This window comes from Lynx rufus, unplaced genomic scaffold (genome assembly GCF_022079265.1).
Source record: "Lynx rufus isolate CCGP_SWC_20201006 ecotype Redwood Valley unplaced genomic scaffold, mLynRuf1.p SCAF_16, whole genome shotgun sequence".
In the NCBI taxonomy this organism is placed as follows: Eukaryota; Metazoa; Chordata; class Mammalia; order Carnivora; family Felidae; genus Lynx; species Lynx rufus.
In genome coordinates this window covers 44,561,877-44,586,279 of record NW_025814830.1, presented here as the reverse complement: position 1 = coordinate 44,586,279, position 24,403 = coordinate 44,561,877, and the positions used below count along the sequence as shown (strand labels likewise).

At 50.2% G+C, this 24,403-nt stretch overlaps 1 protein-coding gene and 4 non-coding genes across 5 annotated transcripts in view; 3 read left to right on the top strand and 2 right to left on the bottom strand.

Annotated features, from left to right (window-relative positions):
• VAC14 (VAC14 component of PIKFYVE complex) overlaps window positions 1-24,403 on the bottom strand; it is a 101,877-nt gene that overhangs the window by 75,797 nt on the left and 1,677 nt on the right. The window contains exons 2-10 of the mRNA XM_047078730.1: window positions 13,118-13,268; window positions 12,635-12,802; window positions 11,784-11,846; window positions 11,094-11,201; window positions 10,457-10,566; window positions 10,063-10,169; window positions 8,981-9,115; window positions 8,355-8,507; window positions 1,877-1,940 (exon numbers count right to left, since the gene is read on the bottom strand). Coding sequence (XP_046934686.1) covers window positions 1,877-1,940; window positions 8,355-8,507; window positions 8,981-9,115; window positions 10,063-10,169; window positions 10,457-10,566; window positions 11,094-11,201; window positions 11,784-11,846; window positions 12,635-12,802; window positions 13,118-13,268 — 1,059 coding nt within the window. The remainder of the gene's footprint in view (window positions 1-1,876; window positions 1,941-8,354; window positions 8,508-8,980; window positions 9,116-10,062; window positions 10,170-10,456; window positions 10,567-11,093; window positions 11,202-11,783; window positions 11,847-12,634; window positions 12,803-13,117; window positions 13,269-24,403) is intronic.
• On the bottom strand, window positions 7,264-7,334 carry TRNAG-GCC (transfer RNA glycine (anticodon GCC)). Its single transcript has one exon. It is a non-coding gene; the product is annotated as a tRNA-Gly (tRNA).
• Window positions 15,476-15,546, top strand: TRNAG-GCC (transfer RNA glycine (anticodon GCC)). Its single transcript has one exon. It is a non-coding gene; the product is annotated as a tRNA-Gly (tRNA).
• TRNAG-GCC (transfer RNA glycine (anticodon GCC)) lies at window positions 16,153-16,223 on the top strand. The gene has a single exon. It is a non-coding gene; the product is annotated as a tRNA-Gly (tRNA).
• Window positions 21,750-21,834, top strand: TRNAQ-UUG (transfer RNA glutamine (anticodon UUG)). Its single transcript has one exon. It is a non-coding gene; the product is annotated as a tRNA-Gln (tRNA).

Genomic DNA, 24,403 nt, shown 5'->3' with positions numbered 1-24,403 from the left:
CTCCCACTGCCGCTCCCCTGGAGCAGGACAATACCCTGTGGCCTAAGCAACGGTGACAAGTCTGCAACAGGCTTCTCTGCTGCCACTTTTGCCCCTCCCTCACTCAGCCCCCCTGGAGCTGCCAGAGGGCCTTCCGAGTCACAGGTCTGCACCAGACACTGCCACTTACAGGCAGGTTCCCAAAGCCTTCAGAACAAGAGCTGGTCCCTCTGGAGGACACATCTCCCAGCACTTCCCTCCGGATCTCTCCCCCAGCTCCAGAATCCAGGATCCAAAGCTGCCTCCTTAACCTCCCTGGGGCACACAGCCCATGACTGGCCCACCCACACACCTGTGCCTCCTTCCACCCCGGCGTGGGAAATGCCAGGATATCCTGAGTTGGCTGAAGCCCCGAATCTAGAAGTTATTCTTTCCCTCAGTCTCTCCTCTCATTCCATCACATGCATCAGCAAATCTGGTCAAGTCATCCTTCAAAACAGATAAGAAAAAGTCTCTCCAACTTTCTCCACGTTCTGCCACTTCTTGAGGCTGAGCCTCCATCTCCTCCCACGGGAAAGAAGCTGTGGCCCCCGAGGTGGTTTGCATTCGCCCGACCCTCCTAATTCTTTCTCTACACAGCAGCCCCCAGGTCTCCGGTCCCTCCTCCGCCCTAAAAGGAATTAATACTACTAATGACCCCATGGGATTGAAACATCAGCAAGATCCAATGACGTGACACAAAGTATTTGGCACAGCCGGGCCAGGAAGCACCCAGTGAGTGACCACCCTTGTCAGCCACTATTCCAGTGAGCTTCAGCTCGGGCACCATGGCACGCCCCCAGCACCCTCTGAGTCCCCTGTCACAGAAATCATGCCCTGCTTCTGTTTCCCCACTAGAGAACTTCAAGCTTGGGGACCACACTCAGGGGTCACATCTTTACCTTGGAACCTGTAGGGCTGAAGCCTGGCAGGTACTCTGGAGTATGTGACAACTAACAGGATGAATGAATGAATGAATGTTTACCGCCTTGCTCAAATGATTAGAAGAGGCCCCAGGAGCAGTCCACGTTTATAATCAGTACTCACATACTTTGAAAATGCCCACAGGGTCTTAGAAATAAGAATAAGTGAAAAAATGATACAAAAGGAGGAAAGATTCTAAAGGTCCAGGGAGAAGAGAGCCTCCTGGGGATTGAGTGCATATTTTCTCATCATGAGTGACCCCTTCCCCAGGGTCCAGGTTCAGTGTCGGGATGAGAGGGAAGAAACCCCTTATAGAAGAATGCCATCCATTGCAGCCCCACAGGTGCTAATTCTACCCAAAGACAAAGTGACATGGGGCAAGTCCAGGGGAGGTGGAAGGGGGCAAAACGGTGATAATTCCCTCTCCAGTGGATGTCACCACCCAGCATACAGTATGTAGGGAACTGCAAGCAATGATCTTGCTGCTTGGCCTGCTCTGCCCCCATGTGGAAGGCTGCACTATGACAGCTGACCCGGCGCCTGGGAGAGGACGGCTCCTGCGGCCCACAGCCTATGCTCTCTTGGACTCCTTGTCAGTCTTGTCAGCCCCACGTTATCCCGACAGGCAAAAAGGTTCTGGGCAAAGGTGTCTGCGCGTGTCTCCCTGTAGCTACCATGCACTGGTTCTACGTTTACAACCTGTGTTTACTGACCTCCAACAGCTTCTTATCTTTGTCCTTGGGGACAAGGCTACCTGTCCATCAGAACTAGGGGGATTTGGGTTTGCTCAGTGTTCTTCAGATCCCTTCATCAAGCACCCACTGTGCCCCCTAAGGAGAGTTTGCCTCGGGTCTTTACTGCAATTTGCTGCACCCAGGAAAGACCCAGGCCACTTGCTTTCTACAAACGCCTCTGGCTGGAACAAACCACTTACCTGGCTGGTGTGAAGACGCTGATGCTGCTACTGAAGCTGGAGTCACAAGAACCATCAGGGCCTCCTGGGGACAGTGAGAGGAACAAGGTGTCATGCCAGAGGACTGCTGAAGTCTTCCGAATGAACAAGATGCCTGCTATAAGGACACAGACTCTCTAGTCCCCCACACCTTGACTCTGGCTCTTGAAAAGGACTATAGCTCAGGAGCCCTAAGGACCCAATGCCACCCACTCCCCAAGCTTCTGGGATAGCATCCGTGCTTGTAAGTGTTTAGGCACAGTGATCTCAAAAGAAGAAGGGCACCAGCCCTAAACACATCTGGGAAATCTCAGAAGGGACCGCTGGCCCAAAGGCAATGGATGTTAAAAATGACTCCTGGGATAGTCAACATCATTAGCCATCAGGGAAATGTAAATCAAAACTGCGACGAGGTACCAGTTCACACCCACTAGGACGGCTGAAATACAGATAATGAGTGGTGGTGAGCATGTGGAGAAAACCCTTGGACCCTGCTGGTGGGAATGTAAAATGGTGCAGGTGTTTTGGAAAACAGCCTGGCAATTCCTTAAAGGCTCAACAGAGTTATTACCCTCTGACCCGGCAATCCCACTCCTAGATATATACCCCAGAGAAACGGACGCTCATGTCTACACCAAAACCGTACATCATGTTCATAGCAATCCAAATGTCTATCAACTGATGAATGGATAAGTGTGTTACAGCCATACAGTGGACCATTATACGGCAACAAAGATGCATAAAGTACTGATATGTGCTACAACATGGGTGAACACTGGAAACATGCCAACATTAAGAAGCTAGTCATAAAAGCCTGCAATTTGTGAAATGTCCAAAAGAGGTAGATCTATAAAGACAGAAAGTTGAACAGAATATTTATTCTGAGATTATTTTAATTTTCTGAAAGGTTGTAAAAATAGCACAGAATTCTGTTTACCCTTTACCCAGCTGCAGCTAACATCATACATTATCAAACCAGGAAAGGAACACTCACATAAAGACTGTTAACAAAACTACAGACCTAATGTGAATTTCACTGGTGTTTCCACTTACGTCCTGTGTTCCAGGGTAGAATCAGGGACCACATGTTGCATTTAGTTGTCCTGTCTCCCTAGTCCCTGCCAATCTGTGACAGTTCCGCAGTCTTTCCATATCTTCCACAAACTCGCTATCACTGAAGCCCTGGTCAGTTACTTTGCAGAATGTGTTGCCACCTTGGTTAGTCTTGCATTTTCTCATGATTAGGCGGAGGTTACGCATTTTTGGAAGACCACCATCAAAGTGACGCACTTTCTCAGTGCATCATATCAGGGGTATGTGATGTCTGTCTGTCTTGTTACTGATGATGTTGACCTTATCATCTGACTGTGGTAGTGTCTGCTGGGTTTCTTTACAGTAAGTTACTATTTTCCTTTTTGTAATTAATAAATATCTTGGGGAAGATACTTGAGACTAGACAAACACCTAGTTTTTTCCTCAAATGTTCCCCTACTGACTTTGGCATCCATTGATGGATCTATAATAATTACTGTGGAGTTTGCCTAATGGTGATTTTCTGTTTACCTCTTTTTTTCTACATTAACCAGAATTCTTCTATAGGAAAATGCAGTCCCTTCCCATCCATCCATCCATCCATCCATCCATCCATCCATCCGTATCATTATGGGCCCATATTTTATTCTGTGGATTACCAATTAAAACTATCATTATTTATATATTGTTGATCAAATGGTGCCAGCCTTGGCCTCTTGTAAGTTATACAAGTAAAACATATTCTCATTCTAAAAATTTCAAACAAAGCAGAACATGCCCCCATCTCTTTCTAACCTTTAATCTTACTCCACTCTATATGCAAGTAACTACTTCACTGGTCTGGCAAGTATTCCTATCTTTCTTTTTGTTTTGTTTTGTTTTTTAATATGAAATTTATTGTCAAATTGGTTTCCATACAATACCCAGTGCTCATCCCAACAGGTGCCCTCCTCAGTATTTCTTTTTGTTTTGTAACATAAATGGAATCACAGTATGTTTTCTGCAATTTGCTTTTTTTTTTTTTTTTTTACTTTATACTACAGCTTAGCATAGTGTTATTCCTGTGAACTATGGACCACCCTCAACCCCCAAGGAAAGAGGGCTTTGATTTCCACGTTGAACAGGAAGGCTCTGAGCTGCTGCCTGCCCCCTCTAGTCCCAGAGGCCCTGTGTGGGACAGGGCACAGCTCAGTGGGGCCAGGCGCAGGCTGGGCCTGATGGAACAGATCTTGGCAAAGGGGAGGAGGACACACGGGGAAGGCTGGTGGGCCAGCCTGGAACGGCAGCCAGGACTCCACGCGCCTGGCTGCCTCCTCCCTCTTGACTTTTAGAAACATGCACATTTGTAGATGAAATGATGCGATATCAGAAATAGGGTTCAAGTTAACTTCCTTTGTTTCGTAGCTTTCACTCTTACATCTCTCCCACGCTTCTTCCTGCACAAGTGCATTTTTCTAGGATCCCACGTCAGGGGTACTGCTGGGTGGAAGGGTCAGGAATTCTATATTTTAATCCACGTTGATAAGCTGCTCTTTAGTAAGGTTCTACCACTACACATGCACTTCAGGCACAGAGAAGCAGTCGATCTCCACAAGCTTCACACAGGGATATTAGTAATCTTTTACATTTTTGCCAAGTTGATGAGTAAAAATGATACATCGTTTTACTCTCCAATGCTCCCATTTCCAGTCAAGCTGTACATCTGTGGCTGCCTTTTTTGTATTAGTTCCCTCTTTAGAGAATTGTGGTGTAAACGGCACTAGGAGCAAAGACTCAGAGCCCTCGGGCCTAAATCTGAGCCCTGACCCCCCTACTTACTAGCTGTGCAACTGTGGGCAGCTTACGCGACTTTGCCTCCAGTCCCTCACTGTATAATGGGGTAACCAGTACTCCCCTCACAGCCTTGTTAGGACAATACGTGAGCTAACATTTGTTAGGTGTTTAAATGGAAAACCTTACCTACATCTCTATTTGTTCCTTGAGAACAAATTCTCTCAAATGTTCATGGCTTCTGACACATGCCACCAAAGGTATGTAGCAGACGGTATATTCTACCTGCTTACTCTCCCCCCACTAGGAATGCCTCTTCTCCCCCTCTCAACTCTACAGGGAGCGTGTAACTAGAGTAATATAATGAGAGTAAAAATCACAGTAATAACCTCCCTTATAATCAGAGTAAAAAAAGGGGTGGGGTGAGGTGGGGCAGAGTGGAAGCTAAGGAGAAGGAAAAGATCCAGTTCAAATGACCTCCATGGACTTGGCTTCGAGCCCCCACTCCTCTGTGACCGCATGCAGGGCCACATGATTACTCAGCTGTGGGTCTGTCCTGGGCTCCTTGCAGGCAGATGATTTACCTACATCTGCAGGGTCCACAGAAGCTGCCGCTATATCCAGTCCCATCAAAGCCTTCCAAGTGGATGGATTCCATTACACATCTACTAACAGTGGTTGCAAGCCCTCTCCTAGAAACCTTATTTATAATTCTGCCCCTCACCTGGTACAAGAACTTCTACCCCTAACCCTCTGTGATCCCTCATTTAGGACCCACCAGGGGCACACTACTATCTGGAAAATGTTGATGATTAAAAAAACAAAAACAACAACAACAAAGAACAAGGGAGGAAAAGCCCTGTCCAGAGAACCTCGCTAAGTACATAGGTATGTTATACACATGCATTAAAAATTTGACACTAAAGCACCTGTTTCTGAGAGTGTCTGGCCTTTGCTATATTCTAAAAGCTTTATAAGCAAAAATCTCATTTAAAACTCACCACCACACTACAGGTTTGGTATTATTATCATTAGCCTTATTTAACAAGTAAGGAATTTGGGGCTTAAAAAGGCTAAGTGGCTTCTCCAAGGGCAACAGATACGAAGTCAGCAGAGCCATGACTCACCAGCAGGCCGTTCTGACCGACCGAGTCTAGGCCAGGACACCTGGGACAATCAGGCAACATCACAGAGAGGAAAAGGGTGCACACGTCAAACACTGCAGGAACTCAGGGAAAGGAGGCCGCATCACAGACCCCTGAAGTGGCAGGGCCAAAGGGGAGCCAAAGCAAGCAGACGGGCTGGGAATAGTGTGGCACAAATGAGGGTCCTGCAGTCAGAGGTGAGGGGGACGCGCACGTGTGCACGTGTATGCTCACGCACAGAAGGCTCGGCTGATGAACCTCCTCGTGGGTCTTGCCCTCCAACAGAGGGAGACCAGGGAGGAGGTTCCCGCCTTTGGCCAGGTGACCGGAGCTGGAACAGTGGAGGAAAATAGTAATAGGAAAAAGCGGCGGAGGCTGAGAGGAACGTGTCAACTGGACCAGCTGAATCATCACTGTCTCCTGGCTCGCCGCGACCTTCTCCTGGCACTTTGGTAATGTGGCAGTTACAAGCTGAGCAAGGAGTGGGTATGGAGCCTCTAAATGAGCTGTGATCATCTCTAGGAACTACTCTAAACTGAGCTCTGCATCTGCTGAAATGCTGTTTATGAGGTAGTAAAATCCAGAGCCAAGCTTCCTGAATGTATCTTGGTTTAGCATGGAGTCTCCTAAGTGGGGAGCTGTTTTGAGACTGCTTAGAAAAAACTACCTATTTTACCTAAGTAAAATAAACTGCATTGGCTGGCCATGGCACCCTGGTCTCTGGCAGGCGAGGATTCTACCGTGGAGCTGCCGATGCTCCAGCTGGCAGGTTCTTAGCAGCTGTCATGACCTGCAGAATACAGTGGTTCTTTCCCAGAGGCCCTGACTTGTTGCCATGTAAGGAGAAAGGGTGGGGTAGGAGCTGCTGGGTTCCACTTTGAGGGAAGATGTACTAACTTTATTTAAAAAACTGAGACATCCTGCATATAACATAAAGCTCACCATTTTAAATCATACAACCGGGTCGTCTTTTGTAAATCCACAAAGTTATGTAAAGCATCACCACTATTTAATTCTGCAACAGTTCCATTACCCTGAAAAGAAACCAGGTGTCTAATTCCCCTTTCCCCTCCAGTTCAGCGACAATTATTCTACTTTCTGACTCAATGGATTAAGAGGCACTAACTTTTAAAGCCAGTATAAAATACTCGACACTTCTGCCTGTTGTAAGTCGTCAAGTAAAACAAAATGAAACAAAACAAAAACCAGAAGAAGCCACCACACAAGCAAAAAAAGAAAGCTGTGGAATTATGTAAACTGCATGATACCATACATATACAGAAAACATGGCGTTTCACAAAACAGATCTTTCCCTGAGATTCTTCTAGTTTCTCCTAGTGAGAAAGCTCCTGCCTTGAGAGGCCCACATAACTTTATTCCCCCAAATTTTCTTTCTCAAGGAACTGCCAAAAAGTTTTCAGCTGCATTGGCCGGGAATCGAACCCGGGCCTCCCGCGTGGCAGGCGAGAATTCTACCACTGAACCACCAATGCTCCACTTGATGGCTGGGCTGCCTCCAGCTGTTTTGCTGCTCTGGCTCACAGAAGCAACCGCACAGCTGTAACCTGATACCCGAGCTGGTCCAGCATGGACCGCTGCTGGCTCTGCCAGCCAAACCCAGGACAGGACACCCGTGGGGCTCACGTGCCTGACACACTGCTCACATGTTCAAGAGAAGCCTGAGAACGGCAACAGGAGAAACGTTTCAGAAATTCTTTGGGCTCCTGGAACTCAGGTTCCAGACCTGAGTCTGTTAGTCTTAAAAATCTGAGTGGGTTCTGCATCAATTTACTCTCTGGCTGACTCTGCAAAGGAGAACGTCATCCCGAAGCTGATCAGTGCTCTCTCAGTGAGGAGAGAGGCCTCCCAAAGAAAAAAACAGTCAGAGCTCTAGATAACATTTAGAGAGTTAAACTCCAGACTCTAACTGACATAAAAGTGCTTTTCTTTATGTTATAAATGAGACAATAATGCTGAAAGAGTGTGAAAGGGCAGCAGAGAGCCGTTTCATTTGCCAGAGACACTGCTTTCGGCAGTAGAATCCCCAAGGACTGAATAAACTGCACCCTCAGCTTTTGTAGCCTCCTGCCCAGGGAACGGCTGGCACAGGGAAGGCAGCTGGCCTCCAGGTGGCCGGGCGTCTGCGGCCAAGATTCACGTGAGCCCTGCAGTCTGTCCTCTGCCATGTTCCAAACCTTCCTATTTCTTGTAGCCAAACCCAGAAAAAGATTTCCGAAAGGAAATGGTCTTTGAGGCAGTATGAGTTAAGAGTATGGGTTTTAGAGGCAGACAGCCAGGATTCAAATCCCAATTCTGCCACCTAGTAGCTGCCAGACCCTGGTCGTGTTACTGGTCTTCCCTGTGCCCATCTGTAGAATGGGGAGAAGAGTAACTTCCACCTCACTGGGCTGTTACCAGAGTTAGATGAGGTAACATATGGAAAGTAGCCCTGGCTGCTGAAGCAGGACCCCAAGCCTGGGAGGCATGAGGGGCGGGAGGTAGGGCCTACTCACCACCGGCTGTCCCTTGCTGCTTTGCCAGCGAGTCCTCGGGGTTGGGCTCTGCCTGCCTCTGCACCACTGGCTTCGGCTCATCAGGCTCGTCATCCTCAGGGGTGACCAGCTTCATCAGGCTTTGGTTACACACGTTGGCCACCTCCTTGATGCCTGAGTCCACTGATGTAAGGAGTAACCCCATCCAGGGGGTGTTCCCTAAACCTGAGGTCACTGGGATCAGTCCTCTCCAGAGCGGGACTACTGGGCAGTCTGAATGGAGTTCCCGTGAAATGCTCCTGTCTTCTCATACGACACATCCTGGTGGACTTCCTACCACCAGGATTACCCCCACACCCCAAGACAGGGCAGTATGAGGGCCTTGGAGCCGTGGGACCTGGGAGAGCTGCTTCAGAGCTGGAAGTAACCAGGTGAGGTTTGGGGACAATGGTATCAGCCCCGTGTCCCTGCTGCTGCCCCAGCGCTCAGAGTCCGTGTCCCGCTCTGCCGCTTGCTCTCCAGGTGCCAGGGGCTATCTGGAGGCATGAGGGATCCTAAGGGAGCCTCCATCCCCCACACCAGGGTCCTGCAACTTGACAGCCTCCTGAGGGGCTGCTCCCATTTCCTCTCTTCAGGGTGAAGGATACTTTTCTTGCGGTCATCATAGGCCAGGCAGGGCAAGACGGCGGTCAGGATCCCTGAAGAGTAGGGCAGCATCACCCGGCCAGCCAGCTGGATGAACTCGCGCATCCAGCACATGGCTGTCAGCTGGATCAGGTCATCTGGAAGAGGAATTGGGGGATTCCGGAAGGGTCAGCACGAGAGGCCAGAGCACTCCCTCCCACTGACCAGGCCCGGAAGATGGAACTGGAGGGGATGCCAGGGGTTGCATAGCTTCTAGCCTCACTGATACTCTCTCGCCCTCCAAAGGAACACAGGTCGGGAAGGAATAGCAATCTTGTGGTACATATAAGAGCAGCCATGGTTCTCTACCCCTCTGCACCCGAAAAGGGGCTGGGTAGCTCCTCTCATCAAGGGGTGAGTTCATTTCCTCACTGCTTGAATCTGGTCTGGCCTTGCCACTGTGGCCCCCAAAAGATGGCAGAAGTGATGGCGTGGCTGGTGGAAGCCCAGGCCTCCAGAAGCCATGCTCCCCTCTACAATGTGTCTCGGGACCTTACTGATGCCATATGAATGCATCTGGGCTAGCATGCCGGATGATGAGACGCATGGACCAACTGTCCCTGCTTCTCAGGTGACAGCCAGCCAACCGCCAGGTGTGAGTGAGGCCATCCCAGACCATCCAGCCTCAGATGACCCTTCAGCTGACTGCAGGTGCATAATCAAGGGCAGCCAAGCCTGGCCCAGGGGAACAGAACCACCCAGCTGACTTACAGACTCCTGACCAATAATAAGCGGCTGTTGTGTCAGGCGGTCACACTTTGGAGTGGTCTGATATGCAGCAGAAGGTCATGGATACACAGTCCCAACCTCAAAGCCTTTCAGTTCACAGTGAAATGTCAAGCTTCCCAGCAAGGGGGTCTCCAGACCTTATTCCAGGGTCAGACCAAGCAAAAGGGCCTCCATGTTGATGGAGGAACCGAATCTCTCTCTCACAAGGACCCACCACTCTATTGCCCCAGGTCCAATGGTGTGCTGATTCATACTCCCACCAGGGCTCTTTCTGCCTCTGAGGAGATGGCAGTGGCCATGGGGCCTTCACACTCACCAGTGGTCTGGCAGTGGATCACCAGGATGTTCGCCATCTCAGCAAACTTAACACTGGAGGGATTCTTCTTAATTTCTTTCAAGAATTCTCCAAGGACCACCTCACACCTACCAATGAGAGAAGGGGAAGGGAAATGGCATACGCCAGCCAGGGCTGGAGGCGCCTCTACCCACACCCACTTCTGCTCTGGGTGGGCCACCGAGAAGGGGACTACATTCACAGTTGCCGGATGGCTGTTTTCCAGAGCATGGGGATTAATGAGCTCTCTGCTCCTCAAGGCAGGAAGCACATGAACTAGGAAGAAAAGAATGAACTTGATCTCCTGCGGCTGCCTGTCTGCTGGATGTAAGGTGCGTGTGTGCACGGGGCAGCAGCCCATCCTGTCTCCACTCACATTTTCCGAATCTCTTTGCCATTGTCGCCCAGGATCTGGAAGAGTCCATCCAGGATCTCCGGCAAATAATCCAGTAGGTTAATGTCTGGCACGGACTCCAGAACCAGGATCTGACCCAGGGGAAGAAACCGGAAGGGAAAGTTACACCAGTCTGAGAACCTTCATCTCCTTGTCTCCGGTGCTCTGGGACACGGCGGGGAGAAGGAGGCCCTGCTGAGACAGCGTTTCATGGCCCTCCAGGTGCCCCACGGCAGAGAGTGGGTTAAACGTGCAGGATGGGGATTTAACTCCAAGGAGATCCTGATGCCACAGGGAGAAGGGAAGACACTGGAAAGGACAGAGGAGGCTTGGAGAGGTGTGGCCACTAGAAGTAGCACCACTGGCTTCAAAAAGAAATGGGGGTATCTCTTGGGACAAGGAAAGAACCATATCGTTGTCAGGGGCAAACATGACCCCCCATGGCTTTGGGGAAGAGCTGAATAAACGTATTTTGGATTACCTGATGTCACTGGCTATTAGAGGGATAATAACGAGGCTTCTCTCAGCCACACAAACTGCCCAGGGTGTGCCAGGGGACAGATTTTACTAAATCAGAGGCTCATTATAGCTAGAAAAAAGTCGTGAGGCTGGCTCTTACCCAGGAGATGATGAACTGCCGGGCGTACTGGTTGTTGGAATAAATTCTCTCCCGCAACAAAGGGATGAAGCCCACCAGGTCAAACTTGTTGCTCTCCGTCACAATATCCTGTGGGTCAGAGGCACGTGAGCTGTGGAAAGCCAGAGGCCGAGGGCCACCTGACCTGACTGAATTATTGGCCCAGGACTGGCTCTGGGGGTCAGGTGGCCACAGAGGAAAATGGGCAGGGCCTGTGCCAGGTAGGAGAAGTTCTGGAGCATCCACCCTCCCACAGGCCAAAGGACAAGCAAAAATGCTGGAGTAAAGGCAGGAATCAAGGCCAAGAGGACTAATCCTATGGCAAAACCCTAGATCTGGATCAAATGCCCTGGTGAGCTTAGCATAAGCAGCTCCCTGTCATTGGTGGGGGTGGGGGGGGGTGGATGGGAGGTGAGGAGCAGCCTCCTCCGCCCTGGGTGGGGTTAGCACCAGGGGGGCGTTTGGGGCGACAGCATGTTTCTGTATCTTGATCGTGCTGGTGACATAACTCTGCACGCTTGTCACAGAACTGTACACTAGAATCACTTCGACTGTATATAAATGAAACACTTTTAAAAAATCAGGAAGAGCACCCCCAGTGATAGAATTTATAAGCTGTACAGACAGATGGATGAAACAGATTCCACACTAAAAGTGGGGACCAAGTACTACCTTTAAAAGGCGGTCTAGGAGCTCAGATCCGCTTTTCACATTGGGGTCCGGGTCTGCAGCCAACTATGAGAGGGAAAGAAAAAGAGAGATGGTCAGAGTCAATACATAAGACAAGGAACCCACTAAAAACCCACGGCCAAGGCCCTGGCACAGCTTGGAATACTGAACAGGCACCCCTTCCACAGAAAAAACTGAAGAAAGGTAGGGGATGTAGCGACAGGCAAAGCGGAACCTGGCTAAGGAACCAAAATGCGGTGGACTTCCTGTTCTGTTCAGGGACCTCTGAGACCTGCTGCCACCAGGTCAGGTGGTTGGTTCCCACTGGCCTTTCTTGAGGGTTTCCAATCTTCAAAAGCTGGGTCTTCTCTCCACTCCTGGAGGCTGGTACCCTGGATGTGACTATGGTGGTCAGCAGAGCCCCGTGAGGCTGAGCGAGGTGCTCAGGAGGGTGTGTGAGGGGCTCCACTGCCTTTGTAAGTAGGGTTTTTTTCTACAGCTTACAGGCCAGTGCTCCCCTTGTAGAGGAAATACAGTCTGTACTATGGATTCACCATCTCCACCTTCTATAGGGGAGGTGAGGGCTTTTCAAACTGTTTTCTTCCCTCTACTCCATGGTGGACTGACACTCTGATAAAATGCAGTACAAAACAATTAAGAGAGAAATGGAAAAAAACCCAACATAAACACAAGCTCATTAAATTATTATTAAACTCAACGGATGAGTCGCCCCGGCAGCCCCATGTTTACCTGCTCTGCCTGCATCTGGGGAAAGGGACCCAAGCACTCAAGGCCCCAAAGGTCATGTGAGTGGGTGGGGTGGGCTCAGCCTGGCTGGAGTGGGGGGCGCTCACCTTGCTGAGCCCATCGAAGAGCACGTTGAAGTGGGGCAGCACGGCACCACGGGCCACCTTGACAATGTTGTACAGGGCTTCGCACGCATAGTAGCGCAGCCTGCTGTCCGCGTCATTGAAGCAGGTCAGCACCGGCTCAATCAGCTCCTTCAGGTACAACCCCGAGTCCTGCAATGGGGCAGGAGGAGAAACAGCTCAAGATGGGTCAGGATGTGGGCCCCCAGCACCCAGTCGACATCCCAGTGCCCCTGTGAGGCTTGGGCCTTTGCGTGAGGGCTGGCCTTACAGACGCTTGGCAAGTCGGCCTCCAAACTAGGAGCCATGCCATGGAAGAAGGGTGCAAGGCTGCAAAGCCAGCCTTGCTAGACTTAGGTGTGGAGAGAATGGCACTAAAGCAGAAGTCTGCAACACCCTGCTGGGTCTCAGGGGTGAGAGAGCAAAGGTCATCATTGCCATGTCTGTCCCCCCAGGAGAAAGGCCCACCTTGCCCAGGGCAATAGAGCAGGCGGCCAGGCCGATGAGGCCCCCTTTCCGACTGTGGGGGTGCTGAGACAGGGCAAACTCCTGAGACAGGGTCTGGATCACATGCTTGATTTGCACGGTGTTGTTCTGGGCCACGAACTCCCGGACCAGCCTGGAGAGACAGGAGAGAGGGGTTGAACAAGCAGTGGAGTCAGGCTTCCCTGGCGGCTGGCTCCGGGGGCCGGGGGATACAGGAGGGAGATGAGATGGCCTGTTCAGAAAGAGGAATTGGAAGTCACGCATCTCAGGGTGGGCCCTCCTCAGCTCTTCCGCCGACTAGAAGGCGCTGGCTGGCTCACGATTGCTTCCCTATTCTGGGTCGCAGTTTCCCTTTGTGTATAACAGAATGAGGGATGGCGGAGCTACCTCATTTCTGGGAATCTGGGAGCTCTGAGAGAATGAAAGGGAATGTCTTGTTGGGGACCCAAAATTGTAACATGGTCAGTTGGTCAACCAACTCTATTCAACACTTGCTCAACCCTTCATTTCTGCACCCAACAGGTTCTCTGTGTCTGTGTCATCTCCAAGGATAGCACTGAATCAGGTCCAAGAGCAATGGGCAAGATCCATACGCAAACAAGTAATTGTAACAACGTGGTGCCAATGATACCACAGAAGCCAGAAAAATGCCATGGGCTGAATACGAGGTGCCATTTGGGTCAGATGTTAAAAACACCCACAGGCACTTTCCAGATAAAGGGCACGGCATCTTAGGCCCAGGGAAGAGACTGGCCAGAGGCAGAGAGCTCTGAAAAGACACAATGTATTTAAAGGAGGAGGAAGAGTTTGGTTTGTGGAAGGAAAACAACCATCAAGGTGACAGTCATGGCAACGGGATGATCTATGATTTACCTATCCACTCATTCATTCATGTCTATGTTTTAATTAGGTATCTCTGGTGGCAGCCTGGAGAGGCTAGGCTGTGGGGGCTGGTTTGAGAGAAAACGGAAGAAATCCCCGTGGAACATCATAGCTGTCAGGGTCAGGAAGGAGGGCCTGAGACATGGGTGAGGCATGGAAAGAGCAGGGAAGGGTTGTTCTGTATCAGACAGAAAAGCATTAGGAACCCATGTAACACGGGAGGCAAGAAGGGCAGGTCTATGTCCAAGGTCTCCAACTGGGGCCTGAGGCTAAGAGGGAGAAGGGAGGTGTGAGGGAGGCCTCCATGAGGGACCAATCTCAGGGAATGGATAACCAGCCTCCAGATAACTGATGGAGCTATGGCCTGGGTGTCAGGGATATCTTTCTACAAGTGGGATTGCAGCCAGACCTTGAAGGAGGCAGGGAGAGGGGAGACAGAAGTGTTCTGGGCAGGAGGAGATGAATGAGCCAAGGCGAGGAGGGGGAGCCAGGCAAGCTTATCTGGGGCCCCCGAAAACAGAGCAGCAGGGGGGAATCTACCAGGATGGCTGGCTATGGCCATTCCAGCCATCTCAGATTAGGGAGAATGGATCCTGCAGCATGGGTAATAGAGAAGCTTCTCATGGTTTTTGAAGCGGATGTCTTAAGAAGCTGTGAGTTGGACAGAGACCATCCCGTCATCCAAGCATGAGGGAGTACCAGTGTAGCAGCCAAACGACTGACGGTCTACACAAAATAGACTTTTTGAAGCAGCTGCCTGGACTCACTAATTGCTCTGTGTCCATCATGGCAGGAAACTGCTTGCCTGCCACATAAATGGGGGTCTCAAGTTGGCTCGAAGACTTTTAAGGACAGTCAAGTCCAAAAGGTATCAATTAGTCTAGGTGGCCCCAGCTCCGTGTCAGGAACCTGCCAGTAATTAGAGATGTTCAAAAATAAACGTGCGGCCCTATGAGGCAAAGACCACTCCTACAAAAAGGTTGTTCGATGAGGGGTTGACACAGTTTGATGAAAATTTAATACAGCAAGTCGCATGGGGCACCTATTTTGTGCCAGGCGCTGTGTGCACAGAGGTGAACTAAACAGGCCTGGCTCTCAAGCTGGTGGATGTGGGAGCAGGGACGGGTATTTCGGGAAGTTGGTATACCAACGGCCTTGTGAGGTGTCTCTCTCCCTATCTTTACAGGGTGAGATTCCACCAAGCCCACCCCAGGGGGCTGAGGGCTGTGGATGCACCCAGGGCCTCCAGGTGTAACTTCAATGCCAACTCTGTAGGCTCCCGCACTCCCAAAGCAGTCTAATAAGGCCCAGCAAGGATGGTTCTCTGTATGCCTGTCTGGCTTCCCAAACTGGACAAACCGGCCAGGTGAGGCACAGTGACCTGCAGGCGCTGCTCAGAGTAGCCATAGACACAGCCACTTGAGAAAAGCCCTGCAGAGGTGTCAGAGAACAGCTGGAGCATTGGTGGTTCAGTGGTAGAATTCTCGCCTGCCACGCGGGAGGCCCGGGTTCGATTCCCGGCCAATGCAGGGCGGCTCTTTTGCCTTTTCCTGGCAGGCTTCCCCTCCCACAGAGATCCTGCTGGAGAAGATAGTCTCCTCAACCATGCTGACCTGCAGCAGCTCAGGGTGCTATGAATCTGACCTCACTCCCCGGGAGCAGCTGGACTTTCCAGGGAGGCACTGCTGGCTGTGGGATCGAGGCCTTCACGCCCTGCACCAGTGAGGGACTCGGACTGGGCCAGTCTCCAGCGGGAAGCTGGGGTGAAACCTGAGAACTGTAAAACAGCTCAGCACACAGTAAGCATGGAATGGGGAAACCCACACATCCAAGGGGCAGAAAGTCACCCAAAGCCTCCAAGTACTTTTTGCTACTGAGGAGGGACTCGAGCTCTAGTTTCTGTCCTCAGGTCTGAAGGCAAAGCAACTTCTCTCTCTCTCTTTCCCTCCCCATCCCCCACCCACACACACACCCCTCTACCTCCTTCCTTCAGCTCTGGAGCCTATGCTGTTCTTAAGGCTGTGCTGATGTGGCAGCATCAGAGCCTGGCCTTATATTCTGTGAATCAGCAGATCTACTAGGAGGCTCAGGACGAGGGTTAAAGGGAGGTGCGCACACAGCTGCTCACAGCTGGAGCATTGGTGGTTCAGTGGTAGAATTCTCGCCTGCCACGCGGGAGGCCCGGGTTCGATTCCCGGCCAATGCAAACAGTAAAATTCTTTTAACCCTTGAAGATTGGCTTTGAGATTTCACACTGCCTAAAGAATATGTAAGTACAGTCTGACAACTGAGAATGACTTGTTTCTAGCATGAGTTTTAACTATCTTTGGCAAAAAGTACTCAGTTTCCTGAATTCCATAAACATCCAGAACCTGTCTCTCCCTGTTCTTGGGCCCAGGGTGTGGGGATCACCAAAGCCACTGGAAGCAGCTGTGCCACGTGCTCCTGTCCAGAGAGCCTGCCTGGGGACTCTGGCTGCCCACAGCACTCCTGAGGAAGCCAGGCCGTGTTTCTGCTCAGGACAAGTTAGAGCAGAACATGGAGCGGGACTAAGCACATCCCTGACGCTTCTGCAGGGCGCCTGCAGAAGATCCGGCTGTGCCAGCAGCACAGCCATCCTGGAACCATGGCATCGCCTGTCTGCTTGTTCCAGGGTCACTACAGGTCCCTGAGCACCTGGAAAGGGCACATTCTTCCCTGTTCTGCAGCCAGCATAGGGTATCCGTTCCCAGCCATGAGGGGCTCTCTGCTGGGGAGGAAACGAGACCGCACACAAGACTTGCATGCAAAGCAGAGACAAAATGATCTGGTGACAAGCTCTTGAGGCAAGGAGGGCAGGCAAGAGTGAGCATGCCTGCCATCTGGTGGGAAGGGATGAGGCATGGCTTCGCGAGGGGCAGTATTTAAGAGGGACTCTGAAGGATGAGCGGTATTCTTGCTGGAACTGACCAGGACCAGGCAGCCCACACAGAGGGAACAGCGTGAACACTGGCTCAGAGTAAGGTGAAAGGTGTTTGGTTTGGCAGAGCAAAGGACACAGAAGAGAGGTGGGTGACAAGGCCAGAGAAGCTGCTCCCAGTCACGTGCATGGCAAAGTAACTGGCATTTAATTCTGGTGGCAGTAAGGAGCCGCAGGTGAGAGTAACCTGCAGGGGCAGGTGGTAAGGGTTTGAATGCCATTAGGGAGCTCTGAAGAATCTGAAGGCTTACAGAGACTGGCAAGAGACTGTGAGGCATGGGGCTTTAATGTTGGGGTGTCAGGGCGTATGAGCACCAGGGTCTCCCAAAGGCAGGAGATGCACAAGCAGGACATTCATATTTAGCACTCCCCCCCACGACTCCACAGCCCCAGGAGCACCTTTCTCATTTACTCAACACCAGCTAGAAGGCCTCCCCACCCTGAATCCTTCCAGGGCTCAACATAGGACGTCCCAGGCCACTGCAAAAATGATGGCCTGTTTGAGTCCTGAGGCCTCCGCACCCCACACACTTAGGGGTATGTCCAGGGAAACAAGACAACAATGGATCCTCCTGGAGAGAAAGCCATGAGAACATGCACTCACCAATATACCATCAGCTTAGCGAGCGGTGGGCCTGGTCCTGTGGGTCAACCGTAGGGCCACAGCAGGAAGAGCTGTCTCACCAATCAACCCTGCCCTCCTTACCTGACACTCAGGGCAACCACAACAGGCCCAGGCTAGCCTCTCTAGTCTTACTGCCCACTGCCCAGCAGAACTGTCCACTCTAGCCAGACCCACGCTCACACTGTAAACCTGGGCCCTGCTCGATCCCTCCCTGGACACCCCCGTGTACCTCCCTGTCCAGGACAGCCCCTGTTCCACATCCTACACGGTCTTCAAAGTCTGGTTCAAATCCAACCCCCTGCTTTTCCTGACCATCCCAGGAAGTGATCACTCCTCCACTGAATACTGAAGGACTAACTCAGTGACCCTCTCATTCTGTTCCCAGCAACACACTGGCCAATGTCATGGACTCCTCGTGTACATCTCTATCTCCTCAGCTCCCTGGTAAGGCCGGAAGGACAGAGTGGGGGCACGATTTTCTGGGTCTCTCGTGCTAGCCCTTACAGAGTCTAGTACTCTGCTCACGGCATATGGGGAACCAACCAGCACAGATTGCAGGGCAGACCTGGAGGGAGCCCCACGCTGTTGTATGCATGACACAAAGCGGCCTACCATTCTAGACCTAACCTGCTGGCTCAACCACTACCGTATCTAGGTGGTCCTAAGCCCTGAGTGTTAGGATTCATGTCAGGAGGAGCAAAGGGCACCATTACTGGGATCCCCAAAGGCACACTGTGAAATGCACCCAATCAACCATGTCGCCAGAACTATGGCTGGGGAAAGGTGCAGAAGCCACAGTGTGCTCTGAAGGCCACCTGCCAAGGGGTGGAGGGGTGCCCTAACCCCTCTCGAGGTGCTCCAAAACAGGCCCAGTCAACAGGACTTGCCTCTCGACTACACACAGGTCTTTGGAGAGAAAACGCAACTTACAAAGGAAGGCAGAGTAAGTGGAGTTTAAACTCCAGGGGTGGGCGCTCCCGATTTCAGGCCAAGTCTCTCTTCAAAAGACCACATTGTTTCCTCTTTCATCCACAGGCTGCGAGCCACAGGCCGGGATCTGAAGCTGCACTACTTTTGATGTTAATATTTGCCCCAGAAACTCTCAGATCACAAATTTCTGGGACCCTCACTGACGTAAAGGTCACAGGCATTACTGTTCTATGTGCCAGAGAAGAGGGGTCTGTGTCTGTCTGGTTCCCTCTAAAAAGTGTTAAAAACCCAGGCTGATGACGGGTCCTCTAGAGGCTACTGCGTCCATTCTCGTGGTCAGAGGTGTCGCTGGATGGCACGAACACTCCTTCCCCAGAGGCACAAACCCAAGGTGGCCACTCCAAGCTTGTGACACGGTCCCCAACAGCGTGAAGTGCCACGCTGACTACCCCCTCCTTGAGAGAAGGAGCCCCACACAGGGGAGGACATGTTGGGAACTGCCATCAGGCCAAAGGGAAACCATCTCAGCAGCACAACCACACCCCTCCCTGGACCCCCTGGCATCTGTGACACAGCACAGGGACAATCACAGGCCCCAGGGGACTGGTGATCAACCCCTTCCTGGGGAATACACTCCACAATGAGTATTTCAGTTATTTCCTGGAACAACCTGCTTCTGCAGTGATCATCATCTCATCCTGCAGATTTGAAACGGAGCCTCAGGGAGACCAAGTCCCCTGCCTGGGGCCTCAGAAGATCTGAATCCGTGATGCACCACAAAGTCCACGCCCTTTCAGCTGTACACCAGCTCCTCTCTCCCATCTTCTCAAAGCCCTTCAACTGCAAAGTGAACACACCCAGTTAGAGGGGACACCCCTCGTGGAGAACCGAGGCCGCACGTGACATGCGGCTTTCTCCACACATTTCCCCATCCTGTTCAGTGTTCAGACACCCCTGAAGCGGTCCTCCACCACACAAGGGGGGTGCAGGGGATGTGCACATTTGCCATGTTCTGAAACGGTCCACAGCTGGTCTTCTGCTATGAAGGCGGGAAATCAGTAACTATTTGGTGAGTGCTTACTATCTGCTAGGTGATAAATGCTGGATGCTTTACATGCCTTGTGTAATTTAAACTTTCTCCCCCTCCGCAAATATCACGGCTACAGCTTGTTGGACGCCTACTGGGTGCCAGGCACTTGACATTAAAAAAAAATTTTTTTTAATGTTTACTTATTTTTAAGAGAAAAAGAGAGACTGAGAGAAAGAGAGAGAGAAAAAGAGACACCAAGCACAAGTGGGGGAGGGGCAGAGAGAGGGAGACAGAATCCAAAGCAGGCTCCTGGCTCCGAGCTGTCAGCATAGAGCCCAGTGAGGGGCTCGAACTCACGAGCCGTGAGATCATAACCTGCGCTGAAGTCAGAAGCTTAACCGACTGAGCCATCCAGGTGCCCTGACATTTTTAAAATTTCATTTTTATTTTGAGAGAGAAAGCAAGAGAGAGCACGAGCAGGGGAGGGACACAGAGATAAGGAGAGAGAGAATCCCAAGCAGGCTCCAAGCTGACAGCACAGAGCCCGATGCATGGCTTGATCCCATGAACCCTGAGACTGTGACCTGAGCCAAAATCAAGAGTTGGATGCTCAAGTGAATGAACATTTCTTATTTCATTGAGTCCCAACCCCTCTTTTATTTGGTGATGTCCAAATGTCCCAGCCAGTAGGTGGCAGACGTTTTAGCCACTGCACTCATATTTCTATGTCTTCGGAGAAGACGCCCTTGACTGTACGGCGGGGCTACTAATCTCAATAACTTTACAGTATTTCTAGAGAATGAGTAAGATAAGGCATGTCATGTGCTCTGGGTAGCACATGCTCACACAGCAGTCTCAGTGCAAAGTCAGAATCAGAGAGACAAACTGTGATCTTACGCACACCACACGAGATCATGTTCATTCACTAAACGTGACTGGGAGTCTGCTATGCTCCTGGCTCCAAAAAGGATAGGAAGATAAATCCAGAACTGTGCTTATTTCTGTGTTGTAAAGCTTTCTGCATGCCCCCGGGGCGGCTGCCTTTTCCTGTCCTGGCGAGTGTGCTCACTGCTGCCATTCTCCACATCATGCGCTGTATTCAGATGGCACATCCAGGCAGCAGTTTCCCAAAGATTATCTGGCTAAAAATCTCCATCTGCTTTGCTGCGCATTTAAGTAATTTGGTTTCCACTGACTCACCAGTTTCCAGTAATTGAACGGGAAAAGTGGAATGTTCGCCTCTGAGAAAGGCCCAAAGACTTTTAGAAAAGGCCTAGAGTTAAATGACAAGATACACTGAGCATCCACTGGAGAGATCAGTGGACAAACTATAAAGGAGAAACGAGCCCAAGACAACAGATGTTTGAATCTCAGGTGGCAATAACTGTGACCATTAAATGAGTGCTTCCCTCACACTGCAACAGAACACTACAGGCAGTTTTATTTTTTAAAACTGATATAATTCACATGTCATAAATTCACTTAAAAATGTTTTTATTTACTTACTTTGAGAGAGAGAGCGCATGTGTGTAACCATGGGAGGGGCAGAGAGTAGAGAGAGAATCCCAAGGAGGCTCCACGTGGTCAGCACAGAGTCTGACGTGGGACTCGAGCCCACGAACCGTGAGATCATGACCTTAGCCAAAATCAAGAGTCACATGCTTAACCAACCGAGCCACCCAGATGCCCCATAAATTCGCTCTTTTAATGTGTACAATTCAGTGTACCCATTAGCAGTCACTCCCCATGTTCCCCAAATCCCCTCTCCTAAGCCCTGATCCACTTTCTATGAATTTGCCTATTTGAGATATTTCATAGAAACAACATTTTCAAATAAATGAAACACATGGCTGGCTCCTTTTTACTTTTCAAGGTGCATTTTTGTTTAACACAAGGAAACTGAGGCACAGAAAATTAAACCAGAGGTCACAAACTCAAACACTTATAGGGGCCAAGCAGGAGACACAAGGGAGAAGGCCAAGGGAGGAAAGGCTGTTGGGAACTTGCCAATCCAGGAAGCAACCTGGGGAGCCCACGTCCTGGCCCATGGGGAGACCCCGAGGTTCCCCCTTATCTGCTATGTGGGACTGTGGGCCCCGCAGAGACACACTTCCAATTCCTTGGAAGCCACAAACTCAAACCCAAATGTCACTGTGACATTTCTCAACTTAAAGTACCTTGCAGGGGTGCCTGGGTGGCTCAGTTGGTTGAGCGTCTGATTTTGGATCAGGTTATGATTTCATGGTTTGCGGGTTCGAGCCCCACTTTGGGCTGTGTGCTGACAGCTTAGAGCCTGGAGCCTGTTTTGGATTCAGTGTCCCCCTCTCTCTGCCCCCTTCCCTTCTCGCATTCTGTCTCTGTCTCTCTCAAAAATAAATAAAACATTAAAAAAATTTTTTTTAATTACTTTACAATTCAGGCCAAACCAAACAGGTCTACCAGCAGGACACAGTCGATGGCTGCTGGTCTATAACCCTTGGATTAAGTAAATTGCGGAGGGTTCCACCGCTAAAGGAGAGCAGAGCTGGGTGCAATTCTGACCCACACTTGCATTAAGCCACTGGTGATGAACAGCATCTCTTCACAGGGGTGGTAGGCTCTAGAGCCAGGTCAAACTCAACAGTTAACCTTTATCTGATCAAAGAACGCCAGAGATCCCTGCCCCCTCCCCAGCAGGCAAAGGACGCATTATTCAGGAGCCCTGATCCCACAAGCCCTCCCTCATGCTTTGGTGTTCTCAGGGGGCATGGCCGGGGCACCTACATTTGCTGGTTTTTGGAACTCAAAGTTCAGGAACACAAGAGACTTGACACTGAGCCCATCCGTAGTTACAATGAAGGGCACTATCTCTCCCAGCCCGCAGTGAGGGGGCCCTGCCACCAGTGTGGGGCATGGCACCCCAGCAGAATGAGCGTCCACCAAAGTTAGCAGAGTGCCTTCTGGCATTTCTCCCCGACACTACACTCTCCTGGAGAGCAGAGCCTGGGGTCTTACCAACCTTTTCATCAGGACTTATCAGTGACTATGTCCCCTGAAACTAACTGAGAGCCCACCAAACCTGAAATATTCCATTCTAAAATTTTAGCCTTAATGCCCTATCTTTTAGAAAACTGTGTGGGCATGTTGGTGTCAGGCTGCAGGGGCAAAAGCTCTCCAGGACTGTGCACAGCAGGCTCACACACTTGGCGATCAGATCTTGGGTCACTTAACCCAGCCTACTCTCGATATTCTAGAGTCCGAGATTCTTCAACTGAGCCAAGCATCCATCTCTCTTCATTTTTAGTGTTTGAGAGGCCTGTCATAAAGAGAAAACACTCTCCTCTTACTATGAATTTTAATCCCTCACTGGAAAATCATATGCAGTACTGGCTCTGTCCAACTGAGATGACACTGGAAAAGTTGCAGTTAGAACAACCATGGAGATGCTCAAGTATGAAATTTCCTTCTTGGTAGGTAAAACTGTTCACTGTAGTGGGGAAGCCTTTTGAGACTGATGAACTTGCTTTTCTTTTCTTTTTTGTTGTTGTTGCTTTTACTCCAGGTTCTAGCTGTGAAACCTTGGGAAGATTACTTAACCTCAAGGAGCTTCTGTTTCCTCATCTGTGAAATGCCACTACCTAGCTCGAATTTTGCATCCATGCAAAATAAAGAGATCAAATATGTGCAATGACCACACAAAGGGAAGCTTTACTATCCTCCTCTCCCCAGACGGGCAGACAGCATTTTACACATGATCACTTTTTTTTTTTTTTTTTAATGATCACCGTTATGGATGGAATCGTATCCTCGCCAAATCCATATGTTGAAGTCTTAAACCTCTCTGTGACTGCATTTGGAGATAGGGTCTCTAAGGAAGTAATTAAGGTTAAATGAGGTCATACAGGTGTGGTCCTGACCCAACAGAATTAGTGTCTTTATAAACAGACACACCAGAAAACTCTGGTGAAACAGATAAGCAAGTCACTATCTGTCCCTAAGCAATCTGTGATAACTAAATTCAGAGGAAAACCTCAAACCAGGCATTCCTTATTCCACATATGGCTGAAGAAGGCTGGAAACAGACTGGAGAGCCTTTTACACCAGTGCTCTCAGACTTTAATGTGTACACAAATCACCCAGGGATCTTATTAAAACGCACAATCAGATCCACAGGTCTGGGGTGAGGCTAGAGAATCTCTTTCTAACAAGCTCCCAGGTGATCCTGATGCTGCTAGTGTGTGGGCTACACTTTTGGGTAGCAAAGTCCTTAGACGGCAATGTTATTTCCCCACCGAAAATGTACGGCCATTCACTCAGACTGTCAAATGCTGCGTCAAGTACTGACGATAAATAAAACAGGGTCTCCGCTCTTCAGGAGTCCATAGTCCAATTAAAGCCTGGAGGTTTCTCTGAATCCCACAATCAAGGGCAAAGCTGAATAAAAACAAGAACCCCATTAAGGACAAAACCCTTAAGGAACAGCGTGCAGTGAGAGCACTTACAGGGGCTGTGCTGGAGGCAACAGTGATGCGGAGATGAATACCTCTATTCAAGGACTCAACAGATGAGTCGAGCTATGGTAAAAATCAGACTTTCCTGAGAAGGACTGCATGCTGGACAAAATTGGGTGTCAAGGTAGCTTCAAAGCCAATAAAACCTATGGACGTGGAGCCACGTCTATACATCAGCTCTGAGTCTTTATTCAGTTTAGTGACACTCATCATTAAGACTTGCTAGCATTAGTGAGAGCCAGAGCATAAACAATGAGCAGTTCAGAAACAGAGCAATCAAGAAAGTGGTGCTTTATGAGAGAAGAAGCTAGCTGGTGTTGGAGGTACTGAAATGTTAGTGCTGAATGGGAGA